Source organism: Acomys russatus, chromosome 15 (genome assembly GCF_903995435.1).
Source record: "Acomys russatus chromosome 15, mAcoRus1.1, whole genome shotgun sequence".
Taxonomy (NCBI): domain Eukaryota; kingdom Metazoa; phylum Chordata; class Mammalia; order Rodentia; family Muridae; genus Acomys; species Acomys russatus.
Window position 1 is genome coordinate 34,177,006 of NC_067151.1, and position 20,658 is coordinate 34,197,663.

The window sequence follows — 20,658 nt, forward strand, 5'->3', positions numbered from 1 at the left end:
CGCACACACTACATCACCCCCAGCCTCACACCCTACATTACCCCCAGCTCCTCACACCCTACATACACCCCCAGCTCCTCACACCCTACATACACCCCCAACTCCTCACACCCTACATACACCCCCAGCTCCTCACACCCTACATACACCCCCAACTCACCTCACACCCTACATACCCCCAGCCCTCACACCTACATACACCCCCAACTCCTCACACCCTACATACACCCCCAACTCCTCATACCCTACATATACCCCCAGCTCCTCACACCCTACATACACCCCAACTCCTCACCCTACATACACCCCCAACTCCTCACACCCTACATACCCCCAATCCCTCACACCCTACATACACCCCCCAGCTCCTCACACCCTACATACACCCCCAACTCCTCACACCCTACATATACCCCCAGCTCCTCACACCCTACATACACCCCCAACTCCTCACACACTACATACACCCCCAGCTCCTCACACCCTACATACACCCCCAACTCCTCACACCCTACATACACCCCCAACTCCTCACACCCTACATATACCCCCAGCTCCTCACACCCTACATACACCCCCAACTCCTCACACCCTACATACACCCCCAACTCCTCACACCCTACATACACCCCCAACTCCTCACACCCTACATACACCCCCAGCTCCTCACACACTACAAATCATACTCAAACTATCTCACCCTTTATTATTGGTTAAATTTCCTTCTCTCTGCCAGCACACACATAACATGAGACTTTTGGAAATAAGCAAGCTCCAAATTTTCTAAAGAGTGTGCTAAGGAATTTTGATCAAGAGAGATGAGCTGTAACAGAACGCTTTAATGGGTATAAAGCTAATGGCACTTGGTACTGGTACTACATTCACATATCAAACTAAGTCCCTAAACTATTCTGCCATTCAGAGCTCTGGCTCTGCTTTATTGAATTTACTCAACACATCAACTACAGAAAAATTCCCCATTTGCTCTTTGACAGTCTTATACATGCATATATGCTTTGATCAAATCCACCTCTCATTTTCTCCTCTCCGATCCCTCTCCTAATCCCACCCCACTCCATACTTTTCCCTCCCAATTTTATGTGTTCTTAAAACAAACAAACGAATCAAGCCAGGCATAGTGGTACATGCCTTTAATCCCAGCACTTGGGAGGCAGATGCAGGTGGATCTCAGTGAGTTCAAGGCCAGACAGGTCTACATAGTGTGTTCAAGGACAAACAGAGCTACATGGAGCTACCTTGTCTCAAAATAAATAAAAGAATAAATAAACTCAAAGTCAACTTAGTGCCTCCTGTATGTGCACTGAATCTAGCCCTTCAAGGGGCAAATTCCAGAAGAAACTGACTCCCTCCAGCCCCCTGCAGCCATCACTTGCCAATAGCTCCTCAGCTAGGTATGGGGCTTCATGAGCTCCACCCCATTTCTGCTGGAAGTTTGTGTGGCTTCCTCTTGTGCAGGGAGTCCCAGCTGCTCTGACTTCAAGAGCTCAGTGACACTGTCATGTCCATCTCTGTCATGGACAATTACATGTCACTTGCTTTTTATTTAGCAACTATTCAAACCCCTAAACATTTCACTGATTGTTCTTAGTTTTAACCTCTAGCCTGTCAGTGAAAGGCTAGAAAGAATCTCTTCCCCGACCTTAGGCCTTTGGCTGATTCATCACTCAGTACCAGGATAAGTCAGTGAATCACGTGGAGCTGGGCTAAGTGTGGCTGAGACATCCTAAGTGACTGACACAAAGCAAGCTAATAATTGAATTGTGCCCTGAAAGGTGACAAAACTTCCGGTGTGTGTATGTTTTACTTCCTCCCATACTGCAACTGCTGTTCAGTCACCTCCTCTCTGTCTCCATTGTCCACATCTTTCTTCTGCTAGTGTTCACTCGCCCTGCTCCTTAGACATAGGTTTCTATTCCTGTAGGAAGTAACCAAGCAACCCAATTAGAAAAATTGGTTTTGCTAATTCTATGACGTGCTGGGAAGAACGCGGTATTTAATTACCTAATTGAGTAAACAAGTAAAGAAAAAAATGCAGTAGCCATGCAGTAAAAAATAAATAGTTGTTCTGATTTTATCCTTTTAAAACCTCAGGCCTGAATTCAGCCATATTCAATAAGGCCGTAGAATCACTTTTGTATTAAGGAAAACAAGCCCGTCTGGATGAGCCCGTGTTTCACGCTTTCCGTGGACAAGACCAAAGAAGAGCCAGGCAGATCACTTAGTCCTTCGGAGGCATAACGCTAATCAGGATGTTTGTGGATTATAGAGCCATGTATGCAATGCCTAGGGAATACTTCTTTATTTGGACAGAGGCTTTATGAAATTAAAGGGGCAGTGCTGAACACTGCCTTTCCCAGGCTTCTCTTCAGTTGCAACAGCCTGAATGTCTTGTCTGTGCTGGTGGATTATTAACAGAGGTTATTGGTCTCTATGGCAAAAACAATTGAACGATTGCGCAGAATGTAATCTCATTTATGAGGGTGCAGAAAAAAAGAGAGAGAGGCAGACAGAGGGTCAGGGATATAAATGCCCATTGCCACTGAGGGCCTGCTGTAGTTGAGAAGTGAAGCTACTCCAAGGACGCAATTCACAGAGCTCTGATAGTTGGTCCCAAATTTCTTACTGGACTGGGTAAAGCCACTGGAACGTGCTGTCTAAATCCCTGAGGAGACCCGTGCAGCAGGTGGTGAAGAGGAGCTTTTGGTCTCTGTGCTTTACTGAGCCATCCCAGCATGTGCACTGGAGGCTGTGCCAAGTGCCTGGGGGGCACCCTCATCCCCCTGGCTGTGTTTGGTCTCCTGGCGAATATTCTTTTGTTCTTCCCTGGAGGCAAGGTGATAGATGACAACAGCCACCTTTCCGACGAGGTCTGGTATTTCGGAGGAATACTGGGAAGTGGAGTCTTGGTGAGTACAGAAACCTTTATATTCCCACAAAGGAGAGGTCCTCTGAGCCAGTCCTTTTCATTAGGTCCTTATTGCATGAGATACCATTCTAAAGCTAACAACCTTTATGTGGTCAAAAGTGGTGCCTTAATATATGTCCCCTTTCCGTTAGCTGATGGGGAAACCTTAGTTTACTAAATGGTTCATCTCCAAGCTTGGGCTGGAATCACCATAGGACATTTGAGCCCAGATACCCAAGCCAATAGCCACTTAATTGCTTTAGTCCAATAAAATAGTGCCAATAAGACTTAAAAACAAAACGCAGTGCTTCATACAAATGGACTGACTTAGAATGAAGGGGCGCAGAAGCTGCAGCTAGCTCTCATTCAGGAACTCCCTATTGCCTTCTCCCCTGTTTCCAATCCTGGTGGGAACCTCCAGCTTTTTATGACACTGAGTAGAAGTCCTTTATCCTTGCCCTAACCCACCCTCTAGATGAAAACTCGGGATGCCAGCTCTTCCCAGAAGTTGCCCAGTCAGGACAAACGGAATCCCCATACTCAAAACCACCTATCTACCCAAGAGCCATGCCAGCTGTTAGGTCTTGCCTGGCCCCCTTAAACCACTGAGACCTGAGTTCTACACTGGCATAAAAAATATATATATATATATGGGCTTCCCTCAGACCCTCTGAGCACTTGTCTTGCTGGCAGATGATCTTCCCCGCGCTGGTGTTCTTGGGTTTGAAGAACAACGACTGTTGTGGATGCTGTGGCAACGAGAGCTGTGGAAAGCGATTTGCGGTGAGTTGTTATGGGGTCAGCTGCCAGTATCTCCAGGGGGTTCATTGCTGGCTTGTGCTGGGCAGCATGGGTGTGCCAAACAAGGACCCAGCCCCAGCCAAGACTCTTCTTGGGTCATCTGATACGTGATTAAGCTCTAATTCTCACCAGTACAGAATAGTAAGAATAAATACATTTTAAAAAATCCACAACCTTCATATTACAGGTATAGATACATTGATGTTTTACAAGTACAAAGAGATGTCAGAGCTTTACAACTGGAATGGTGCCACAGAAAGAAGGCGGAGGTGGGGCCACAGATTTCCCTTTGCCACAAAGAAGCCAGGAGGACTTGAACAAGTCATATCCCCCTTCCGGCTCTGGCTTGCCTCATGATTAAAGGAGACCTGGGGCAGGATAAAAGATGATATATTCTCCTCCCTAATAAGCTCACTACGCTCCCTTTGTTATCGTAGCCAAGGGCACTGTTTATGGAGGCTCTGCATTTCCCATGGCCATCCAGAATCTGCCTCTGGATTTCAGCTTCCCCTCCTTTTTCATGTGGCCATCCATCTTTCAGTTGGTGAGGTAGAGACGAGGGAGGCATTCATATCCCCAGGGGAGAGGAAGGAATGCTAGCATGTGGGCCAGGTCCCATTTCTGCAACTGGGCAAGTCACCAACTGTTAAGATAAGCAAGTTGGATCGGAATTCCCTAGATATGGGCTAAACCCTGGTCCAGAGATACGAGTGCCCAATCAACGAAGAATGTTTTCTTTCACTTATCCGCTGGTTGTTTTCATTTTAGGAAGGAAAGAAATCCTTATTTTGATGGGGATAAGTCTTTGCTGTTTATGAACCTTCAAACTTCCGTTCTTAACAAAGGAAGAACAACGCAGAGCTCTAGGAACACCACTGACATTAGATGGGTTAAGTTTAATAATACTGTGTTCGTGTTTACTGACAATTTCAGTTTTTCTTCCAAAACAGTGATACAAAGTAATAAAGTGTTAGGCTGTAAAACAATTAAGGATTTGGGTATGTGATGAGGCAAAATATGATGAAGGTAGCCCCTGGGCTTGATGATGAGGAGTAAAGGATGTTCTTCGTCCTACTTCCCAGGGTGCAAGTTCCCATCAAAGGGACTCCTAAGACCACTTTAAATTCTTGAAAATCTGTCTACCTACTCTGAAACAGACCACCTTGACATTTCTTTCTCAGCATCATTTGTTGATTTATTCTAAAAAAGAAGGTACTTACCAAGCTGTGTGTTATACACTATAGCTTTTTATATGGCATCAAGTCATAGAATATCTCCCTTCTGAAATGTGGTCATATGTACTGAGAAACTGTCATGTCAGCATTTAAAGCCATCATTTACAAGGAATGTAAGAAATAGCGACAATTCATTTGATATAAAAAGTGTCAAATATTACATGTACTTGATAATATTTTCATATGCTTGACCACAAAGGAAAGGAGGTTCTATGGAACTCCTTTTCCCATCAGACCATTTATAATTTGTCACCTTTGGAAGATAAAATTGGAGATAACAGGTTGAAAAAAAAATAGCGATTAAGGAATCTGGATAAAAATAGAGAAAACCCTTATCTTGAAAATCTGTCTTTGTACTTCTGGTGCTGAGCAGAAATGGATAATGGCTGACAAGTACAAAACAGGCAGGCGGGCGGGTGTTTGGTTGGGTGGGCAGACAGGCTTGCTTGTTTGTTTCTAGGTTTCTCTACAACCACAGGGAGAAGTTAATCCAGGCCCAAAGTATTATACAAAACTTTAATTTCATTATATTTAAATGAGGAGTACAGCAAGAAAGTCATGTTGTTGCCAGTACAGCTGAGGGGAAATGTTCTGAAATATTTGGTCTGGTCAATATATATTATCTACCAGGGCTCCTGAGGCCTCCAGCTGGGATCTGCCCTTGGAGAGAATTGAGAATGGCCTTGTCGGCCAGTCAGTGGTGGTGCGCGCCTTTAATCCCAGCACTCGGGAGGCAAAAGCAGGTGGATCTCTGTGAGTTCAAGGTCAGCCTGGTCTGCAAAGAGAATTCCAGGACAGCCAAGGTTCCACAGAGAAACCCTGTCTGGAAAAACAAAAACAAAAAAACAGCAAAAACAAAAAAGAATGGCCTTATCCTACCTTCCAGCTGCACAGACTGAAAACCAAGGCTCTAAGCCTCAGCAACTATGTGCTCAACAGCCAGCACCAAGGGTTCCTGGTTTGCATGGGTTTGTTTTCTAATCAAATACCACTTTTAAAAGATGAGAGCCAAAAAATAATTAATTAATTAATTAAAAGATAAGAGCCCAAAAATGCATCCGTGCATTTTCTTTTCAAATAGGAAGTTAACCTCATGTGCCTGGCCTCACAGCACAGCCATGGTCTATCCTTTATTGCTATGGCCTGTGCTGTCACTGCTAAGCAGCTTTGTGGAACCTGGCAGTGTCCTTCTCCATCTCCAAGACAGTGTTTATAATTCAAGGACCCCGTTAAAGTTGCACTCCTGTTCAGAGGCTCTGGAACACCAAGTAAAGTAGTGAGCAGACATTTTTGTCAGAAATACAGGGAAGGTGCTGCAGCAGTACTACAGTGGTAACAATCTGAATTATTTTTTGTAAATGCTCAAAGGCATTTCCTTACAAATGGACACTGCCCCAGTTGTCTGTGGGGCTCTGGGAAGCCCTGCCAGAAGAAATATCTGGGAGCAAACACAGCAGAAACCAGAGCAGTAGTCTCTCCCCCACCCCTTCTGGCATGGTTATGTTTTTCTAGAACATTCTTCAAATGTTAACTGAACCTGCACCATTCTTGTCATCCAGTAGATGTCTCAGTGGTTTAGAGCACTGCCTGCTCTTCCAAAGGACCGGGGTTCAATTCCCAGCACCCACATGGCAGCTCACAACTGTCTTTGACTCCAAGATCTGACACTCTCACACCAGCACACATAAATTAAATAAAATAAAAAAAATTTTTTAAAAGCAGGAATTGGAAGGTAAAAGCAGCAGGACATGGTAATAAAATGAACCTGTGAGCTGTAAACAACCTTGAAATCACTTAAATCATAATCTCTCTCTTCTTCCCTCTCCCTGTCTTTCCCTCCCTCTCTCTCTCCCTGTCTCTCCCTCCACCCCCCGCTCTCACACACACACACACACACACACACACACACACACACACACACACACATACACACACACACACACACACACACACACCGCTCAGCCGAAAACTTCGAACTCTTTCTGATAAACTGGGCTGAAGTGAGCTGGGAAATCAATAAAGGCAGGTCCCTTTCAGGGTGGCTGCTGAAACTCTGTCCTGGGTTTGTTTTTAGGTCACAGCCTCTTTTTCCCATGTCTAAGAGTCTCAGCGACTTTACTCACTTGTCTGGTCGGTCACTGGCCCCTGTAAGCTCTTTAATCTTTGAGAAACGTTGATCCCCCAGGGCCCAGTGGGACAACTAATTAATTTGATCAGCTTGTTCGGGTTAGTAAAGGACCATTTAGAAACCTTGGACTCGACTCAAAGTTGAGTGTCTTTAATAATGGGATGGAAAGCAGATTGGTAAGGAGATAGCTGCAGGCAAGGCAGTTATTTCACCATTCTTAACCGTATCAGTCAATAAATCCCTACGTCCCCACCCCAGGCAGGGCAATCTGCTTGACTTTTTGAAGAAAGATCTTGGTCTCATCGTAAGGCAATCTGTGTGCGATCGAGTCAGCACTTCTTGGGCTCAGCTCACCACTGCCCCCTACAGGCAGCTCCTGGATAATTAGCTCTCTAGTCCTTCCAGTGAATGGCCGGCAGCCAGGTGGAAAGAAAGTTAAGAAAGGCAATGCTTTTAAAGGCTGATCAGGAACTAAGAAGCTAAAGTTCGGATCTACATTTCTTCACTGCTCTCTACTCTTTAAGAATCATATTTTTTTCTTTTTTTTCTTTTCTTTTGGCTAGGAATAGCTACCATGTATAAACCACTAGGTTTAATCCCCAGCATACCAAAAATTTGAAACAAAACAGAAAAGCAAAATGCCCTGCTGTAAAATGGGTTATGGCAATGACAGTTGTTTACTTTTGTGAAGACATTACCAGAATTAGAGAAAGGGGTTGCAGCATTATTGGAAGGAAAAGGAAGAGAAGTTTTAGATGTGCATTCCGGTGTCAAGGACATACAAAGCCTGGCTAAATATTGCTAGGTCAATACAGTAAGGAATACCAAGAGAAAGGTCAGAGGGTTTCCATACTTTCTCAGGCTTATTCTTCACAAAAGCCCTTTGAGTCACAATAAAGTTGCCATTTTATAAGTGAGGAAACCCGCTGGGCGGCCATGGTGACATACGCCTTTAATCCCAGCACTGGGGAGGCAGAGTTTAAGGCCAGCCTGGTCTACAAAGCGAGTCTAGAACAGCCATGGCTACACAGAGAAACCCTGTCTCAAAATAAAAAAAAAAAAAAAAAGGAGGAAACCCAGTCTGTACATTAAGTTCCTGATTGTAGCCCACATAGCTTTCTCAAGCAGAGCCAAGGCAGAACATACACTACACTGCTGTTTTAAGAGAAGAAAGAAAACGGTTTGGCTTGCTGTACCCTGCAATCCCAGCACTCAGGAGGCTAGCCTGGAGAGAAAGCAGGGAAGGAAGGAGTGAGAACAGGAGAACCGACTTCAGGTAGCCCCCATAGGTCTCTTAGAATATTCATCAAGTAGGAAGGGCTGTGCCCGCCAGAGGTCTTTCTCTAACACACGCCATTGCCCAACACTGTAAATACTTCATCCCCAGGCCATGCGCCTCTCCTCCCCTTCCAGCTCCAATGTCCGTTCCATGTGTTCTGGCCATATATATTTGGATATATGTCTATACATATACACTTGTATGCATACATGTGTGCATATATTCACACAAAGACACTCTGAGCAATGACAGACCTTGGATCAATTATCACTGGACCCTGACAAGGAGGTCATAAAGCTGGCAGGGGGTGACTTAGAAGGCCTCTGATTACAGGACTTTCTTATCTCTTTCAAGGAAGGCGTTTATACCATACGATGTGTCCATGCATGCTTAGCAGTATGAACAGAATGTGTGTGTGGGAGTGTCATTCAGTGGTACAGCATAGAGTGTGTTTCTAGAACGACCATCTGAGAAGAAATCTGTTTGCTTTTGGTTTTCTCTCTAGATTTTTGCATTTTGTGTTTGTAGGAAGTGAAGTGTGGTTAGTACAATGAAAATATTATAGCATAATAATAACCAATTGTTATGTACTAATACTACTGTGTGCAGTGTATTATAGTGTCACAGAAGTTTCCTAAGAATAACCACAAAAGACCCCCGTGTCTTATCAGTGAATGGCATGCTGGGCATCCTTTAGTAGCTCCCACTCACCCTGAGAAATATCTGGTTCTTCTAGAGGGGTCACAAGTCATGACTGAACAGGTCCTCTTACTCATTAATTATTATTATTGAACCCTGTTATACAGAAGAGGAAGTGAGAAAGAATGGTTAACTTCTCAAGGTCAAGTGGGAGGAGCCAGGACTCAGACCGGGCTCCTGCTACCGGTAGCTCATACCCATACATTTGTGCTCCTCTTTTCTGTTTATTCCTTTCAGAGAGCTAAAGCAAGTCGCAAAAGCTAGGATGAATGGTCCATCCTGGACTCCAAAGTCTGGAGGCAGAGCTGCACTCAAAAGGCATCGCCTCGGAGGCTGCCCATTCCCTTTAGAGAGTACCAGTTGGAGAGTGGCTACCCTAACATATTTCATTTTATCTCAGCGAATTCCATTTTAATAAAATACGTTTTAGCATAAAGCCTGTGATAAATGGGACATAACCCATGTTGGTTTTCGGACAGGTATATCTGCCTGGGGCTTGGTGGCACGGGCTTTTAATCCAGCACTTGAGAGAGGCAGGTGCTGGTAGATCTTTGTGAGTTCTAGAGCAGTTTGGTCTACACAGTGAGATCCTGTTTTCAGAGCAGTAAGAATAAAGTTTAAATGCCATATGCCTCATTAGTGAACTTAACAACTTTTAAAAACACTTTTATGTGATACAAATTAAAGCAGCATTAATGTAAAATACACCTTCTTTTATGTGATTCACCTAGTCTGTCCAATTATGAAAATTAGAGTGTTTGTTTTATTTATTTTATGATGGGGTATTTCAAACTGGAACTCAAAAACAGAACATAGTACTTACAGTTTTCTGTCACCCGAGGCCCCATTTTCCCAGATGCATTGTATAGTAGAATAAAGCACATCTATTTACTTAAGAACGAGCACATTCCTCTCACTGTTGCAGGTCCTTCCTTCGTGAAAGGAAGCATTGCTGCCGTGGTGTCGATGAACACTAGATCCATGAACTTTAAAACTTTTACAGCCAAAAACTTCAGATAACCCAGATAAAGGTTGTTGGACATGATAGCCACATGAGGCTACTGAGAAGGTGGATCGTGCCTAATCTATGCAAAATATAACTATATACCAGAGAACTTATACAAAAAGCCATATTTTATACTGATTACATGTTCAAATGGTAATATATTAAATATGTAAAATTAAACAAATACATCATTAAAGTTAATTTCTTCTCTATTTTTCTCTTTTTACTTTTCAAGCCATATACAATTTACTTTATTTTTTTAATTTATTATAATTTATTCAGATTACATCTCCATTGTTATACCCTCAATTGCATCTTCCCATTCCCACCCTCCCTCCGTCTTCTGCCCTATTCCCCTCCACTAGACCGCTGACAGAAGGGGACTTCCTCCCCCACCATATGACCACAGCCTATCAGGTCTCATCCAGACATTATTGGCAGAGGTGATCTAGTAGAAGTTCAAATGGTTACACTTTGATAGAAGGGCACAGTATCCTCTTGTTGATGGCATCTGTTAGCCTGAAATCTCATTTGCATCAGTGGGGATGTTTTCATCTGTGTCACTCTCTGTCATTACCTTCTCACGGTCTAGTTGAAAATTATAAGTGAACATCCTCTCAAAATAATTTTCACTTTTTCTCTAGACAGAGTCTCATGTGTGCCAAGCTAGTTTAACTTTGCTATATAGGCAAGAATGGCCTTAAATTTATGATTCCGCTGCCTCCACCTCCAAGAGCATGGATTATAGGTATACATCTTTGTGTATGAGACAGTGTTGCTTTCCTCAAACAATGAATAAATGAAATAATGAGAGTGCAGTAAAAAAAAGGGGGGGGACATACGACACAAAGCTCCATCCTGAAAGAGCTGTAAGTCTTGCCTGAAATACCAAATGGTTCCCACCCTACAGCCGTCATGTTTAGCATCAGGCCAGGCAGGTATGCTGAATGGTGTAACTGTACATAAATTATCCATGCGTGGCCTAAGACCTTTGTTGTTTCTCTTCCCCTCCAGATGTTCACCTCCACACTGTTTGCTGTGATTGGATTCTTGGGTGCTGGATACTCATTTATCGTCTCGGCGGTCTCCATCAACAAGGGTCCTAAATGCCTCATGAGCAATAACACCTGGGGATACCCCTTCCATGACGGGTAAGGCTCGGCTGTCCAGTGATCATGACGTCATGGGCTCCTCATTGTGTACTCTCAACATGCTGCCGCCTCAAGACAAAGCTGGCTGTGTGGTTAAGAGAAGTTGAGTGGCTTTCATTTCTGACTGTCCTTTTCACAGTCACAAGAGGAATAACTGGACAAGGATGCTTTGGCTGTAGAGAGGAAATTTGTTGTGTCCAACTCACCTCCAAACATTAGCAAGTTGTATTTATATTTTTGTTCTTAGGGAGTGTAGCTAGGACCACAAGGCAGAACTTCCGAAGGATAAACAGGATCTACCCACCACATAGGGCACCACAGTGACAGTCCTAGCAGAATGGATGAATTCTACAGTACTGAATCTAATTCCACAATTCTAGCCATATTTCAAGTATGCACCGGTTCTTTGCAGCTTGTAGCTACTGTGCTGAGTGGCAAAAACATAGAACATTTCCATTGTGGTAGATGTTCTGTTTGATAACTACACTCTATCCTTTGTGAAGCTTGAACCATTTTTCATTTGTTCATTATCTCAGACCCTCTATTTTACACACCGACTGAATATACTTGGGACTCAGAAAGTGTGGCTGTTGGATCATCTAGCACTTAGAGACTGGGTCCATTAGAAAGAAAGCAAAACAAAACTCCATAGTATACCAATAAACCGTTGTCCTTCATCACCTATGGAAGCTCCAGAACATCTGTAGCTATTGGTATGCCAGTGCCTTGCACAGACTCGCACAGTATTTTCATATTGTTTATAATACTTGAGGCAATGTAAATGCAATGCAAACAACTGATGCACTCTTTTGCTTAGAGGACAATGGCATGTTCATTACAGATGGAATTTTATCAGCTATTTATGACCAAATTTACAAAAGCAGAGCCTGAACATGCAGAGGGATAGCTGTATTAACTCTAGTTTGTTCATTTACAATGAAATCCTTAGGAACTTCAAGAACTATCTGCAGACTGGGGAGCTGGGAGGCACTGGCTCTGGTCTGATGGACTTGGTATGTCCGCTGCTATTAAGTGCCCCACCCTTATTCTCATAATTAAACAAGCAAAGATCTCTGTCATCTTCACATTGCAGGTAGTGACTCCAAATTGTTTCTTTTACTGTGGAAAGCCCTCATATATTGCAGCAAACTGTTGAGATTCCATCAGCATGAGGTTGGCTTGAGGAACATAGAATTCAGTCACCATCAGGCTGAGCCTTCTCATGAGGTGTTTTGTCAAAAGCTCCATCTCTCCCCTAGGACAGGTCAGGATGAGTCAGGAAAGCAGTGGATTATGCCTTCCTGAAGGGCCCTTCTGCTGTTGCTTCCACCAGCAGCACTCCTGCAGTATTGTGTTCTGCTGTGTGAAGAGCATTGCCCTCCATGAACTTAATGTCAATTAACCTAAGGGCTGTGTCAAAAACAAAGGCTAGAGAAAGGGAAACACAATAGGGGCAAAGTGCCACCCCAAAGCAATACAACACCCCAGTGGTTCTGACTGGTAAGACCTCTCACCCTCCCCTAGAATAGGTAAACTCATGTCCTGCTGTCCTGCCTGGGATAGAATGAGATCAATGACCCAGGTCAGGAGAGTGACCATTGCCCCTGTAGATAACACCAGAAATGTTGACTATGATAGAAGCAGGAAAGCATGTTTCACAGTGCTGTGTGTTTGTGCTTCGGGTGAGGCCTGTTCTCGCCCTTCCCCCCACCTCGCAGCTGCTTCTGGTGCACGTTCTCATCTTGTGTCACTCCATCTGTTCCTCACAGTGACAGACCCCTCATTCATCAACAGTGTCAGATAGTTTCATAGTGAAAACAGCCCAGCATCACCATTGCTGGAAGGAACAGGAACTCAGAATTCTCCCATCTCTGTTCACTGTACAAGAAGAAATTACCTAGGATCAGAAGTGAGGAGAAAAGGCAAATGTTACCAAGGTGGCCTCTGAGACTCCAGCTTGGATTATAAAATCCATCTTCTCTCAATACTGAGCAAGGTAGCACTGTTTTTCATGGAAACATTTACTGATTATATTAAAGAAGCAACGAGTAAATTTTATTTGCCACAGATCCATATCAGAGAAACATCCTAGGGGAAAATGAACCATTAGGAGACACTTCTGCTTTCTTTCCTTTGGGTAGAACTTCCTCTAACTCAGTTCTTCCTTTATGAGACTGTGGACCACCCCACAGCCTTGACCCATAGCCACTGAGAAGGGTGAAGGAGGAAGCACATTGGGCAAGTGTTAACTGTTCAGGGAAAGGGATCCACACAACACACTTTTTACTGCTGTTCTTCTGCGGAAGGTAAGAGCTGGGTACCAGGCATACACTTCCACGTGATGGCTGGACCCAGAACCAAATGCAATTAACCATTTAGCCTGGATTCTCAATTATGTCTATTGCACTGTAACCAAGATTACTGTCACTTATCTCCCGTGTCTTCCTCTGTGAAACTGAAGTGACAACCAGGTCCATCCCACAGGCTCCAGTGAGACTCAAATAGCATAATATTCATAAAGTACCTCCACAGTTCCTGAGCTTCTGCTGAGACAGAGCAGTAGGCCTTGGTGGCTAGGCTTGTGGGGCCACCTGACTCTCACCACATGCTCAGGCCTTTGTCTCCCCTCATGCTCTCAAGGTCAGGGTCTCAGAAATCCAGGGAGCAGGTACAGTCCCAATGCTGCATTACTTCTGGATGAGAGGGCCCTGGACCATGGAGCATGGACCTGGTGTTAGAGTACTGAACGTGCTGACAAAAAGACCCCAAATTCAAATAGTGTACAAGCAACAAAGAGTGTTTATTCTGCAGAAATCCAGCATGCTGGAGTCACCACTTAGACACAACGGTGACCTTGAGGTGAGCTCACAGGCTCTTTTTAGAGACACATTCCAAGGCAGCATTCCAAGGGGATAAGCAATCTTTAACATGATCAGAGCATTCCAACTAGAAAGCCTGGGCAAGCTGAGTAAATGTGCATGACCCTAGTCAGCAGTCATGAGTTAATTGTAAGGCAGGAGATGTCCAGACCAGCAGTAAATCTTCTTTAAGCAATTAAACTAGCAGTAAGCCAACCTTAAGCAATCTGACCTTCCTCTGGCCCGGTGGTCAGGCTGTCTCTCGTTAGCTGCCCATTCTCTGCAGCATTTCCAGTGACTGTTGAGCTCATTTCTGAGGAAGAAGGACTGAGGCCTGTTCTGAAGCCCATGGTGGAGTCAGCTTGGCCCCTAGATCAAGCCTTTTGGGCCCCCGTTTTTCCTCAGGCGTCTTGAATAGGGGTCCCTCTGGGGCCCCACACTGGCAACATCTGTGAGGCAACAGGACCTGAGGAAGGAAATGGGGTCCCCCTTGTGTGGCCAGTGTGGTGCCATCTCTTCAAGAGAAGCTCCTCCTGCTCCTTTTGTGCTAGGACAGGGATGAGGGAGGAGATGCAGTGAGGGTAAGAGTGGGATGGCATGCCTGCATTCCAGGCTTACCTCTCTCTGAGCCCCTGCACCCATGTGCTGTCATTCTTTGCCCATTTGCTTCTCTTCTTCTTTGGGACGATACACCCCTAAAGGAAGAATGTATGTCCTTGCTACATGTTCTCATACCCAGCATAGGGAGTGTTCAGTGCATGAACAGCAGTATCTGAGCAGGTCATTGGCACTGAAGGTCCCCATCTTTCCTGTCACAAGGAGATGTTCCCTGACGTACAATGCTTGCACAGAGGCAACCTTCAGTAAGTATTCTCTGACAGAACAAAGACACCTATTTTGGAGGTTATGAAGTTGAAGTTAGTAAGTGGAAATGTGCGGATTTGGTTTACTTCTGCAAAATTCCTAAGCAAGTTCTTTTACCATTACAGAAACCCTCATTTGAGAAGTTATAGAAGTATGATTATTCATTAAAATCACAGGATGAGGCCAGACGTGATGGCACATATCTTTAATCTCAACACTCAAAAGGCAGAGGCAGAAGGATCTCTGAGAGTATGGGGCCAACTTGGTCTATGTAGCCAGTTCCAGGGTAGCCAGGACAGATAAAGAGACCCTGCCTAGAAACAAAACAAAAAAATGAACTAACAAAAGTTTAAGGAAAGGAACAACTAGAGAAATGGTTGAAGTAAAAGAAATACAATGGAAGAAGTGTAGTATCTCTGAATTCTATGTCACAGACAGCAGAACTGATGATGACAAGGAACAGTAACTAACTTAGGTGATGAATAATTTACCTAGTAAGCAGGATGTCTAGATCTAAAGCTAGTTCCATCTGAATTTACAAGAACACCAATGCTCTTTCTATAGACTAAGTGAAATAACGACAACATTAATTAATATTTATTGCTCACTTGCTGTATGCTATGCACTGATATAAATGCCTTGTTCTTATTTGCACGTGTAAGATTAACAATATTCCCACAGGGTGCCCAATAATGTTATTCAAATCCAGTTTACAGAGTAGTATAAGGCTGCCCAGCAGCCTCTGCACTTATCAAAGTTGGCAGCATGAGCAATGTCCCATTCCTAAATGAAACACAAAACAAGGCTGGGGTGTAGCTCAATGACAGAATAGTGCCAAGCATTCACTAGACCCTGGGTTCTGTTCCCAGTTATACAAGACTCTTTTGTTGTTGTTGTTTAAAAAAAAAAAAAGCAAAGTAGTTTCTTCTCTTAGCTTCCTCTGTTCTTCTACTAAGCCCCAAGGCTTCTTCTTTCATTTTGAAGAACTTCCAAAATGTATATAGTAAACAGTATGGTGGACTCACAATTTCCTAAGAGGCAGAGATCATCAGAAAGACCTAAAAGTAAGAGGGTCTTTTCCACTGAGGTCCTGAAAAATGGAAGACAGTAAAGGAAGACAAAAGGGCCAGTGTGCAGCTGTCAACATGTAAGAGGAAGTCCTGTGACCCCACAGCTTCTACCTGCTGTCTCTACGGCACCCTACTTCCTATGCCTCCCTCAAGAGATCTCGCCTTTAGATTACAACAAGCTCTCCCTCCAAAGATAAAGTAAGATGGAAACACTACAGTGCCTCTTGAGTCAAAGTGCACGCAAAGTGTAAGTCGTTTCCTGTGTGGAATTCCTGTATGCTAACAAAAAATATATATTTGAGTTATATTTACAATTTGCTTAAAATCTAGTCCTTTTTTTTTTTTTTTAAAGAGCAAATCATAGAGGTGTCTGCATGTGAGCATAGGTACCTGTAGAGGCCAGAAGAAAGCACCATGTGCCCTGTAGCTGGAGTTTACAGGTGTTTATAAACCACTCATATTTGGGTCCTCACAGGTCCTACGAGGAGGATGTACCTGGTGAAGTGTGCCAGGATTCTGTTCATTGTTACTACAGGGCATTTCTTCATAGAGCTTGTCTTGCACAAGAGAATAGTAATGCAAACCTTCTAGTCCAGGTAATCACATACACTTGACAAATGTCTCCTTCCTCCCTTCATCCCTGTCACCTGCAGTGATTATCTTAATGATCAAGCCTTGTGGGACAAGTGCAATCAGCCCGGTGATGTGGTCCCTTGGAATCTGACCCTCTTCTCCATTCTCCTGGTCATCGGAGGGGTCCAGATGGTTCTCTGTGCCATCCAGGTGATCAATGGCCTCCTGGGAACCCTCTGTGGAGACTGCCAGTGCTGTGGCTGCTGTGGGGTAAGTCAGGATCCCGCTGTCTCTTCTCACAGCAAAAGAGGCCAAGTCAGGCCACTATCACCATGAGATGAGGGATAGCGGGTATGGCTGCCTAGGGAAAAGCTGGCCACTCTGGGGACCCCACAAGCTTGTACGAACAGCAGAGTTATATTATTGCACACTTACTGAGTAATTTGACCACACTCCCCAGCCCCACACATAGCTCTGTATGTGTGTGTGTGTGTGCATGTGCGTGTGCATGTGTGTGAGTGTGTGTACTGAAGGGCTTTAAGGAAGTGTTTTCCAGAAGGGCATGTTCTTGCAGAGTACATTACATCTAGCCTAGAGCACGCACCTCCTCACATGAAGACGATCAATGTAGAGGCTAAACAATTTCTGATACAATAAGAGAAAAAAGGAAAGTAGTCAATGTGATTTCCTAAATTGCATCTTAAATATCAATAATAAAATATATTTTTTAAAAACCTATAGATAATAAAATAATCTGATTAATTCAACACATAACCAAATTAGATCAATTATATAGCTACACACATTTATTATAAACAGATTAAGACATGAAATAGAACAGTAATTTTTTTCACATTTCAAATAAACAAATGGTGTGTGTGTGTGTGTGTGTCTGTGTTGTGAAGATACATACACAAACATACATGACGGGGCCTGGAAAGTCTTTCTTGTTCCCCTTCTACTTATCCAGTTTCTCCCAGAGTCTCACTGCATAAACATGTCCTCCCAGTCTTGTAAAATTATTTTACTTGCCATATGTTAAAAAAAAATATTCTCCCTAAAACTATAACATTGAAAAGACTAGGCTGAAGGTATTGGTAGACCAGCCCGTTGCAAAGTGTTTTCCTAGCACACATGAGGCTCCACGAGCAGCTCCCTGCATGAGTGTGTTGGGGAGGTCATTTGAAAATAGAATGTAAAACCTACATATTAAATAATAAATTATATTATAATATATTAATAAATTATTAATAAATTAAATAATAAAAAGTATACAATTACAAAAATAAGAATAGTAACTATGAATAGAAAAAAAGCCAATAAAAAGTGCTGAGTCAGAATTATTTTAAATGAAGACTGACCTTCCACTTGTTGCGCTCTGCCTCTCCCATGGCGTCATCTCGCCCGATGAGCAACAGCCAACCAGGGACTGACACATCCTAAGCGGAGGACAGTGTCCTATATAAGGGATGGGTTTCTTCAGTTTGGGGTCTCCATTTTACTCGCTGTAAGCTTATGCTCTCCCTCTCAAGATGCATTAAAGCTTTGCTGCAGAAGGATCCTGTACGTGTGCCGCGTCGTTCTTGCTGGCGAGACGGTTACGCGAGTCACACCTTCTAAACGATAGTATTGCAAAAATTAATGATCATATATTGCTTTGAAAATATAGAAAATCTGGGCTGGCAAGATGGCTCAGTGGGTAAAGGCACTTGCTGCCAAGCCTGGTAACCTGAGCTCAATCCACAGGTCCCATGTAGAGGAAGGATACAGCCAACTCCCATAGTTGTTCAATGGTGTCCCTTCAAGCAACACAGAAATAACTAATAATGAATAAAATGGTTAAAATGTAATAAACAAAAACGTTTTTAAATACAAGTCTGATTTCAATTCCCAGAGCACATATGGAAGGAGAAAAGTGACTCCTGAAAGTTATGCTTAGACCCCCTCACACACACAGAGTTACACATATGCACACATTTAACATAATAATAATAAGTAAAAAATTTCAAATGCATATATAGTAAATAAAATTTCCCCACATGAACAACAAAATGCCTGTGTAACTAACAGCACCAACTATTACAATTTTCTGGAGAGTTTCATATATTTTGTGCTGCTTATTTGTTTTGTTTTGTTTTTTGAGACAAGGGCTCACCCTGGCTGTGGACCACGATGGTCTAAAACTCATAGAGATCTGCCTGCCCCCAGCTCCTGACATCACCACGCCTGATTTTTTTTTCAATCTTTAAATAACTGGAAAGGCTGGTTACCAACAATTTTTTTGTGTGTGATAGCAATTAAGAAGGCCAGATAGACGGCTCAGTGGTTAAGAGCACTGGCTGCTCTTCCAGAAGATCCAGGTTTGATTCCCAGCACCCATGTGGAACATCAAGGGATCTAATACCTTCCTTTGGCCTGTCCTGCACCAAGCACAGAAGTAGCTCACATACATTCCACAGGCAAAATGCCCATAGGCACAAAACAAAAACAAGTAAATCTATAAGAATATTGAACATTTAAATCTCACAGTTCATTCAAAATGAATGACCACTTCCCAAGCCAGCTAAACTGATAGTCATATTTTATCTGGAAGGTAAAGTTTTTTCTTTCCATATTTACTAAGAATAGAATTGCTTCTTAGGGAGATAGTAATCATTCACTAAATCTAAGGAGATCTTCTCATTTAAAAGCATACTCAGAATCTGCAGTCTCCTCACTGCTCAGTTTGCCAAGACTGTATTTTGGAGATATAAGGACTGATAGTGGAAAGACAACGGGCAGAATGATGGTTTTCTGCATAAGGGTACAGGAAAACTGACTACAGAGGACAAGTCATCAGAATTTCCTTTTTCTTTCCTTCTTTCACACCCCGCTCCCCACTTTCTTATTTTGAAAACAAATCTACAGGAAAATGTAAAGGACACACAACGCACACTGAGCACTCTCACCTGTGTCCGTGGGCTGTCACTCTTTGTCTCCCCTCCCATTCTGAACTCTTAGAAAGTGATCTGTCGACTGTGCAGCACCATTGCTGTGTCTATCGGTGCATACCTGCACGGTCCTGAATGACATCTCACAAGGAGTCTTTTCTTGTGGGCATCATCCCTGCCTCCGTAGCATAGTGTGGAAGGAGTCCACTGCCACATCTGCTGGTCAAATGGCTTAAGCAAGCTGGCTGACTTCTTAGCATCTTAATTACCCGTTGCCTCTCTTATGCAGAAGGTGTGCAGGGCAACTTTGGTCCACTCCAGCTGAGAGCCTCCAGAGGCTGGTGTTCTCTAAAAAATGATAGATAGGAGGGTTCCTTAAAAGCAAAGCTGTGAGAACCGGGTAGGTGGCCGACTAGTGGCCGGGTACCCTGTCTCTATACAATGGATGCATTAGCGCTACTCTAAAGATTACCAACTCTCTGTCTGCTGCAGGGTAGCAGCGACACATTGATTTTTGCACTCACGAGACTCATCAAATGGTGCTTATAATTGTTCACTCACTATTTCAAACTCAGGAAGGCAGCATAGGCTCCATGGGTTCTGGATTCAAGTCCTCACGCCTCTGTGTATTCATTGTGGCTTTCAACAAAGCGCCTTTTTCCACCAAAATTGTGTTTGATAATAAATGATGCAAAAGAAAAGAGAAACTGGCTTTCCATGCCTGAAACTGAAAACAAGTAAGCCACAGACCCAAAGTCTGAAATTAGACCAGCTAAGTGTAGAAAGCATTTGGTAGGTAAACCTCTAGTGGACAAGAGAAGGCAAAAGAAAGGGGAGGGGGAGGGCTACAGCAGGGAGCAAACTGAAGAAGAAGAACTAAATCTTAACTCATTTTCTTTTCCTACCCTCTAGGGTGATGGACCAGTCTAATAGGTCTACAGCACAGCGCGTGGGAAGACATGCTCCAGACCCAGCCTTGCCCACATGGGTTGCTAATTCCTGTCTGTTCCTTCACTGAGAGAACTTGAGAGGCATGGGGCATCCTTTCTGTCTCTCCAAACAACTTTGCTCACCCTAGAAATTTGGTGGGGTTGTTTTTGTTTTAAAAAAAAAACTTTACAAATTAGCTCCCCTTTTC

General features: G+C 43.5%; 1 protein-coding gene across 1 annotated transcript; it reads left to right on the forward strand.

Annotated features, from left to right (window-relative positions):
• Positions 1-2,484: 2,484 nt before the first annotated feature.
• Tm4sf4 (transmembrane 4 L six family member 4) lies at positions 2,485-20,456 on the forward strand. Its single transcript, XM_051157183.1, has 5 exons — positions 2,485-2,927; positions 3,620-3,709; positions 11,089-11,225; positions 16,671-16,860; positions 20,433-20,456. Exons 1-5 carry the CDS (start codon positions 2,754-2,756, stop codon positions 20,448-20,450), a joined length of 609 nt encoding a protein of 202 aa, XP_051013140.1. The 5' UTR covers positions 2,485-2,753; the 3' UTR covers positions 20,451-20,456.
• The last annotated feature ends 202 nt before the right edge of the window (positions 20,457-20,658 follow it).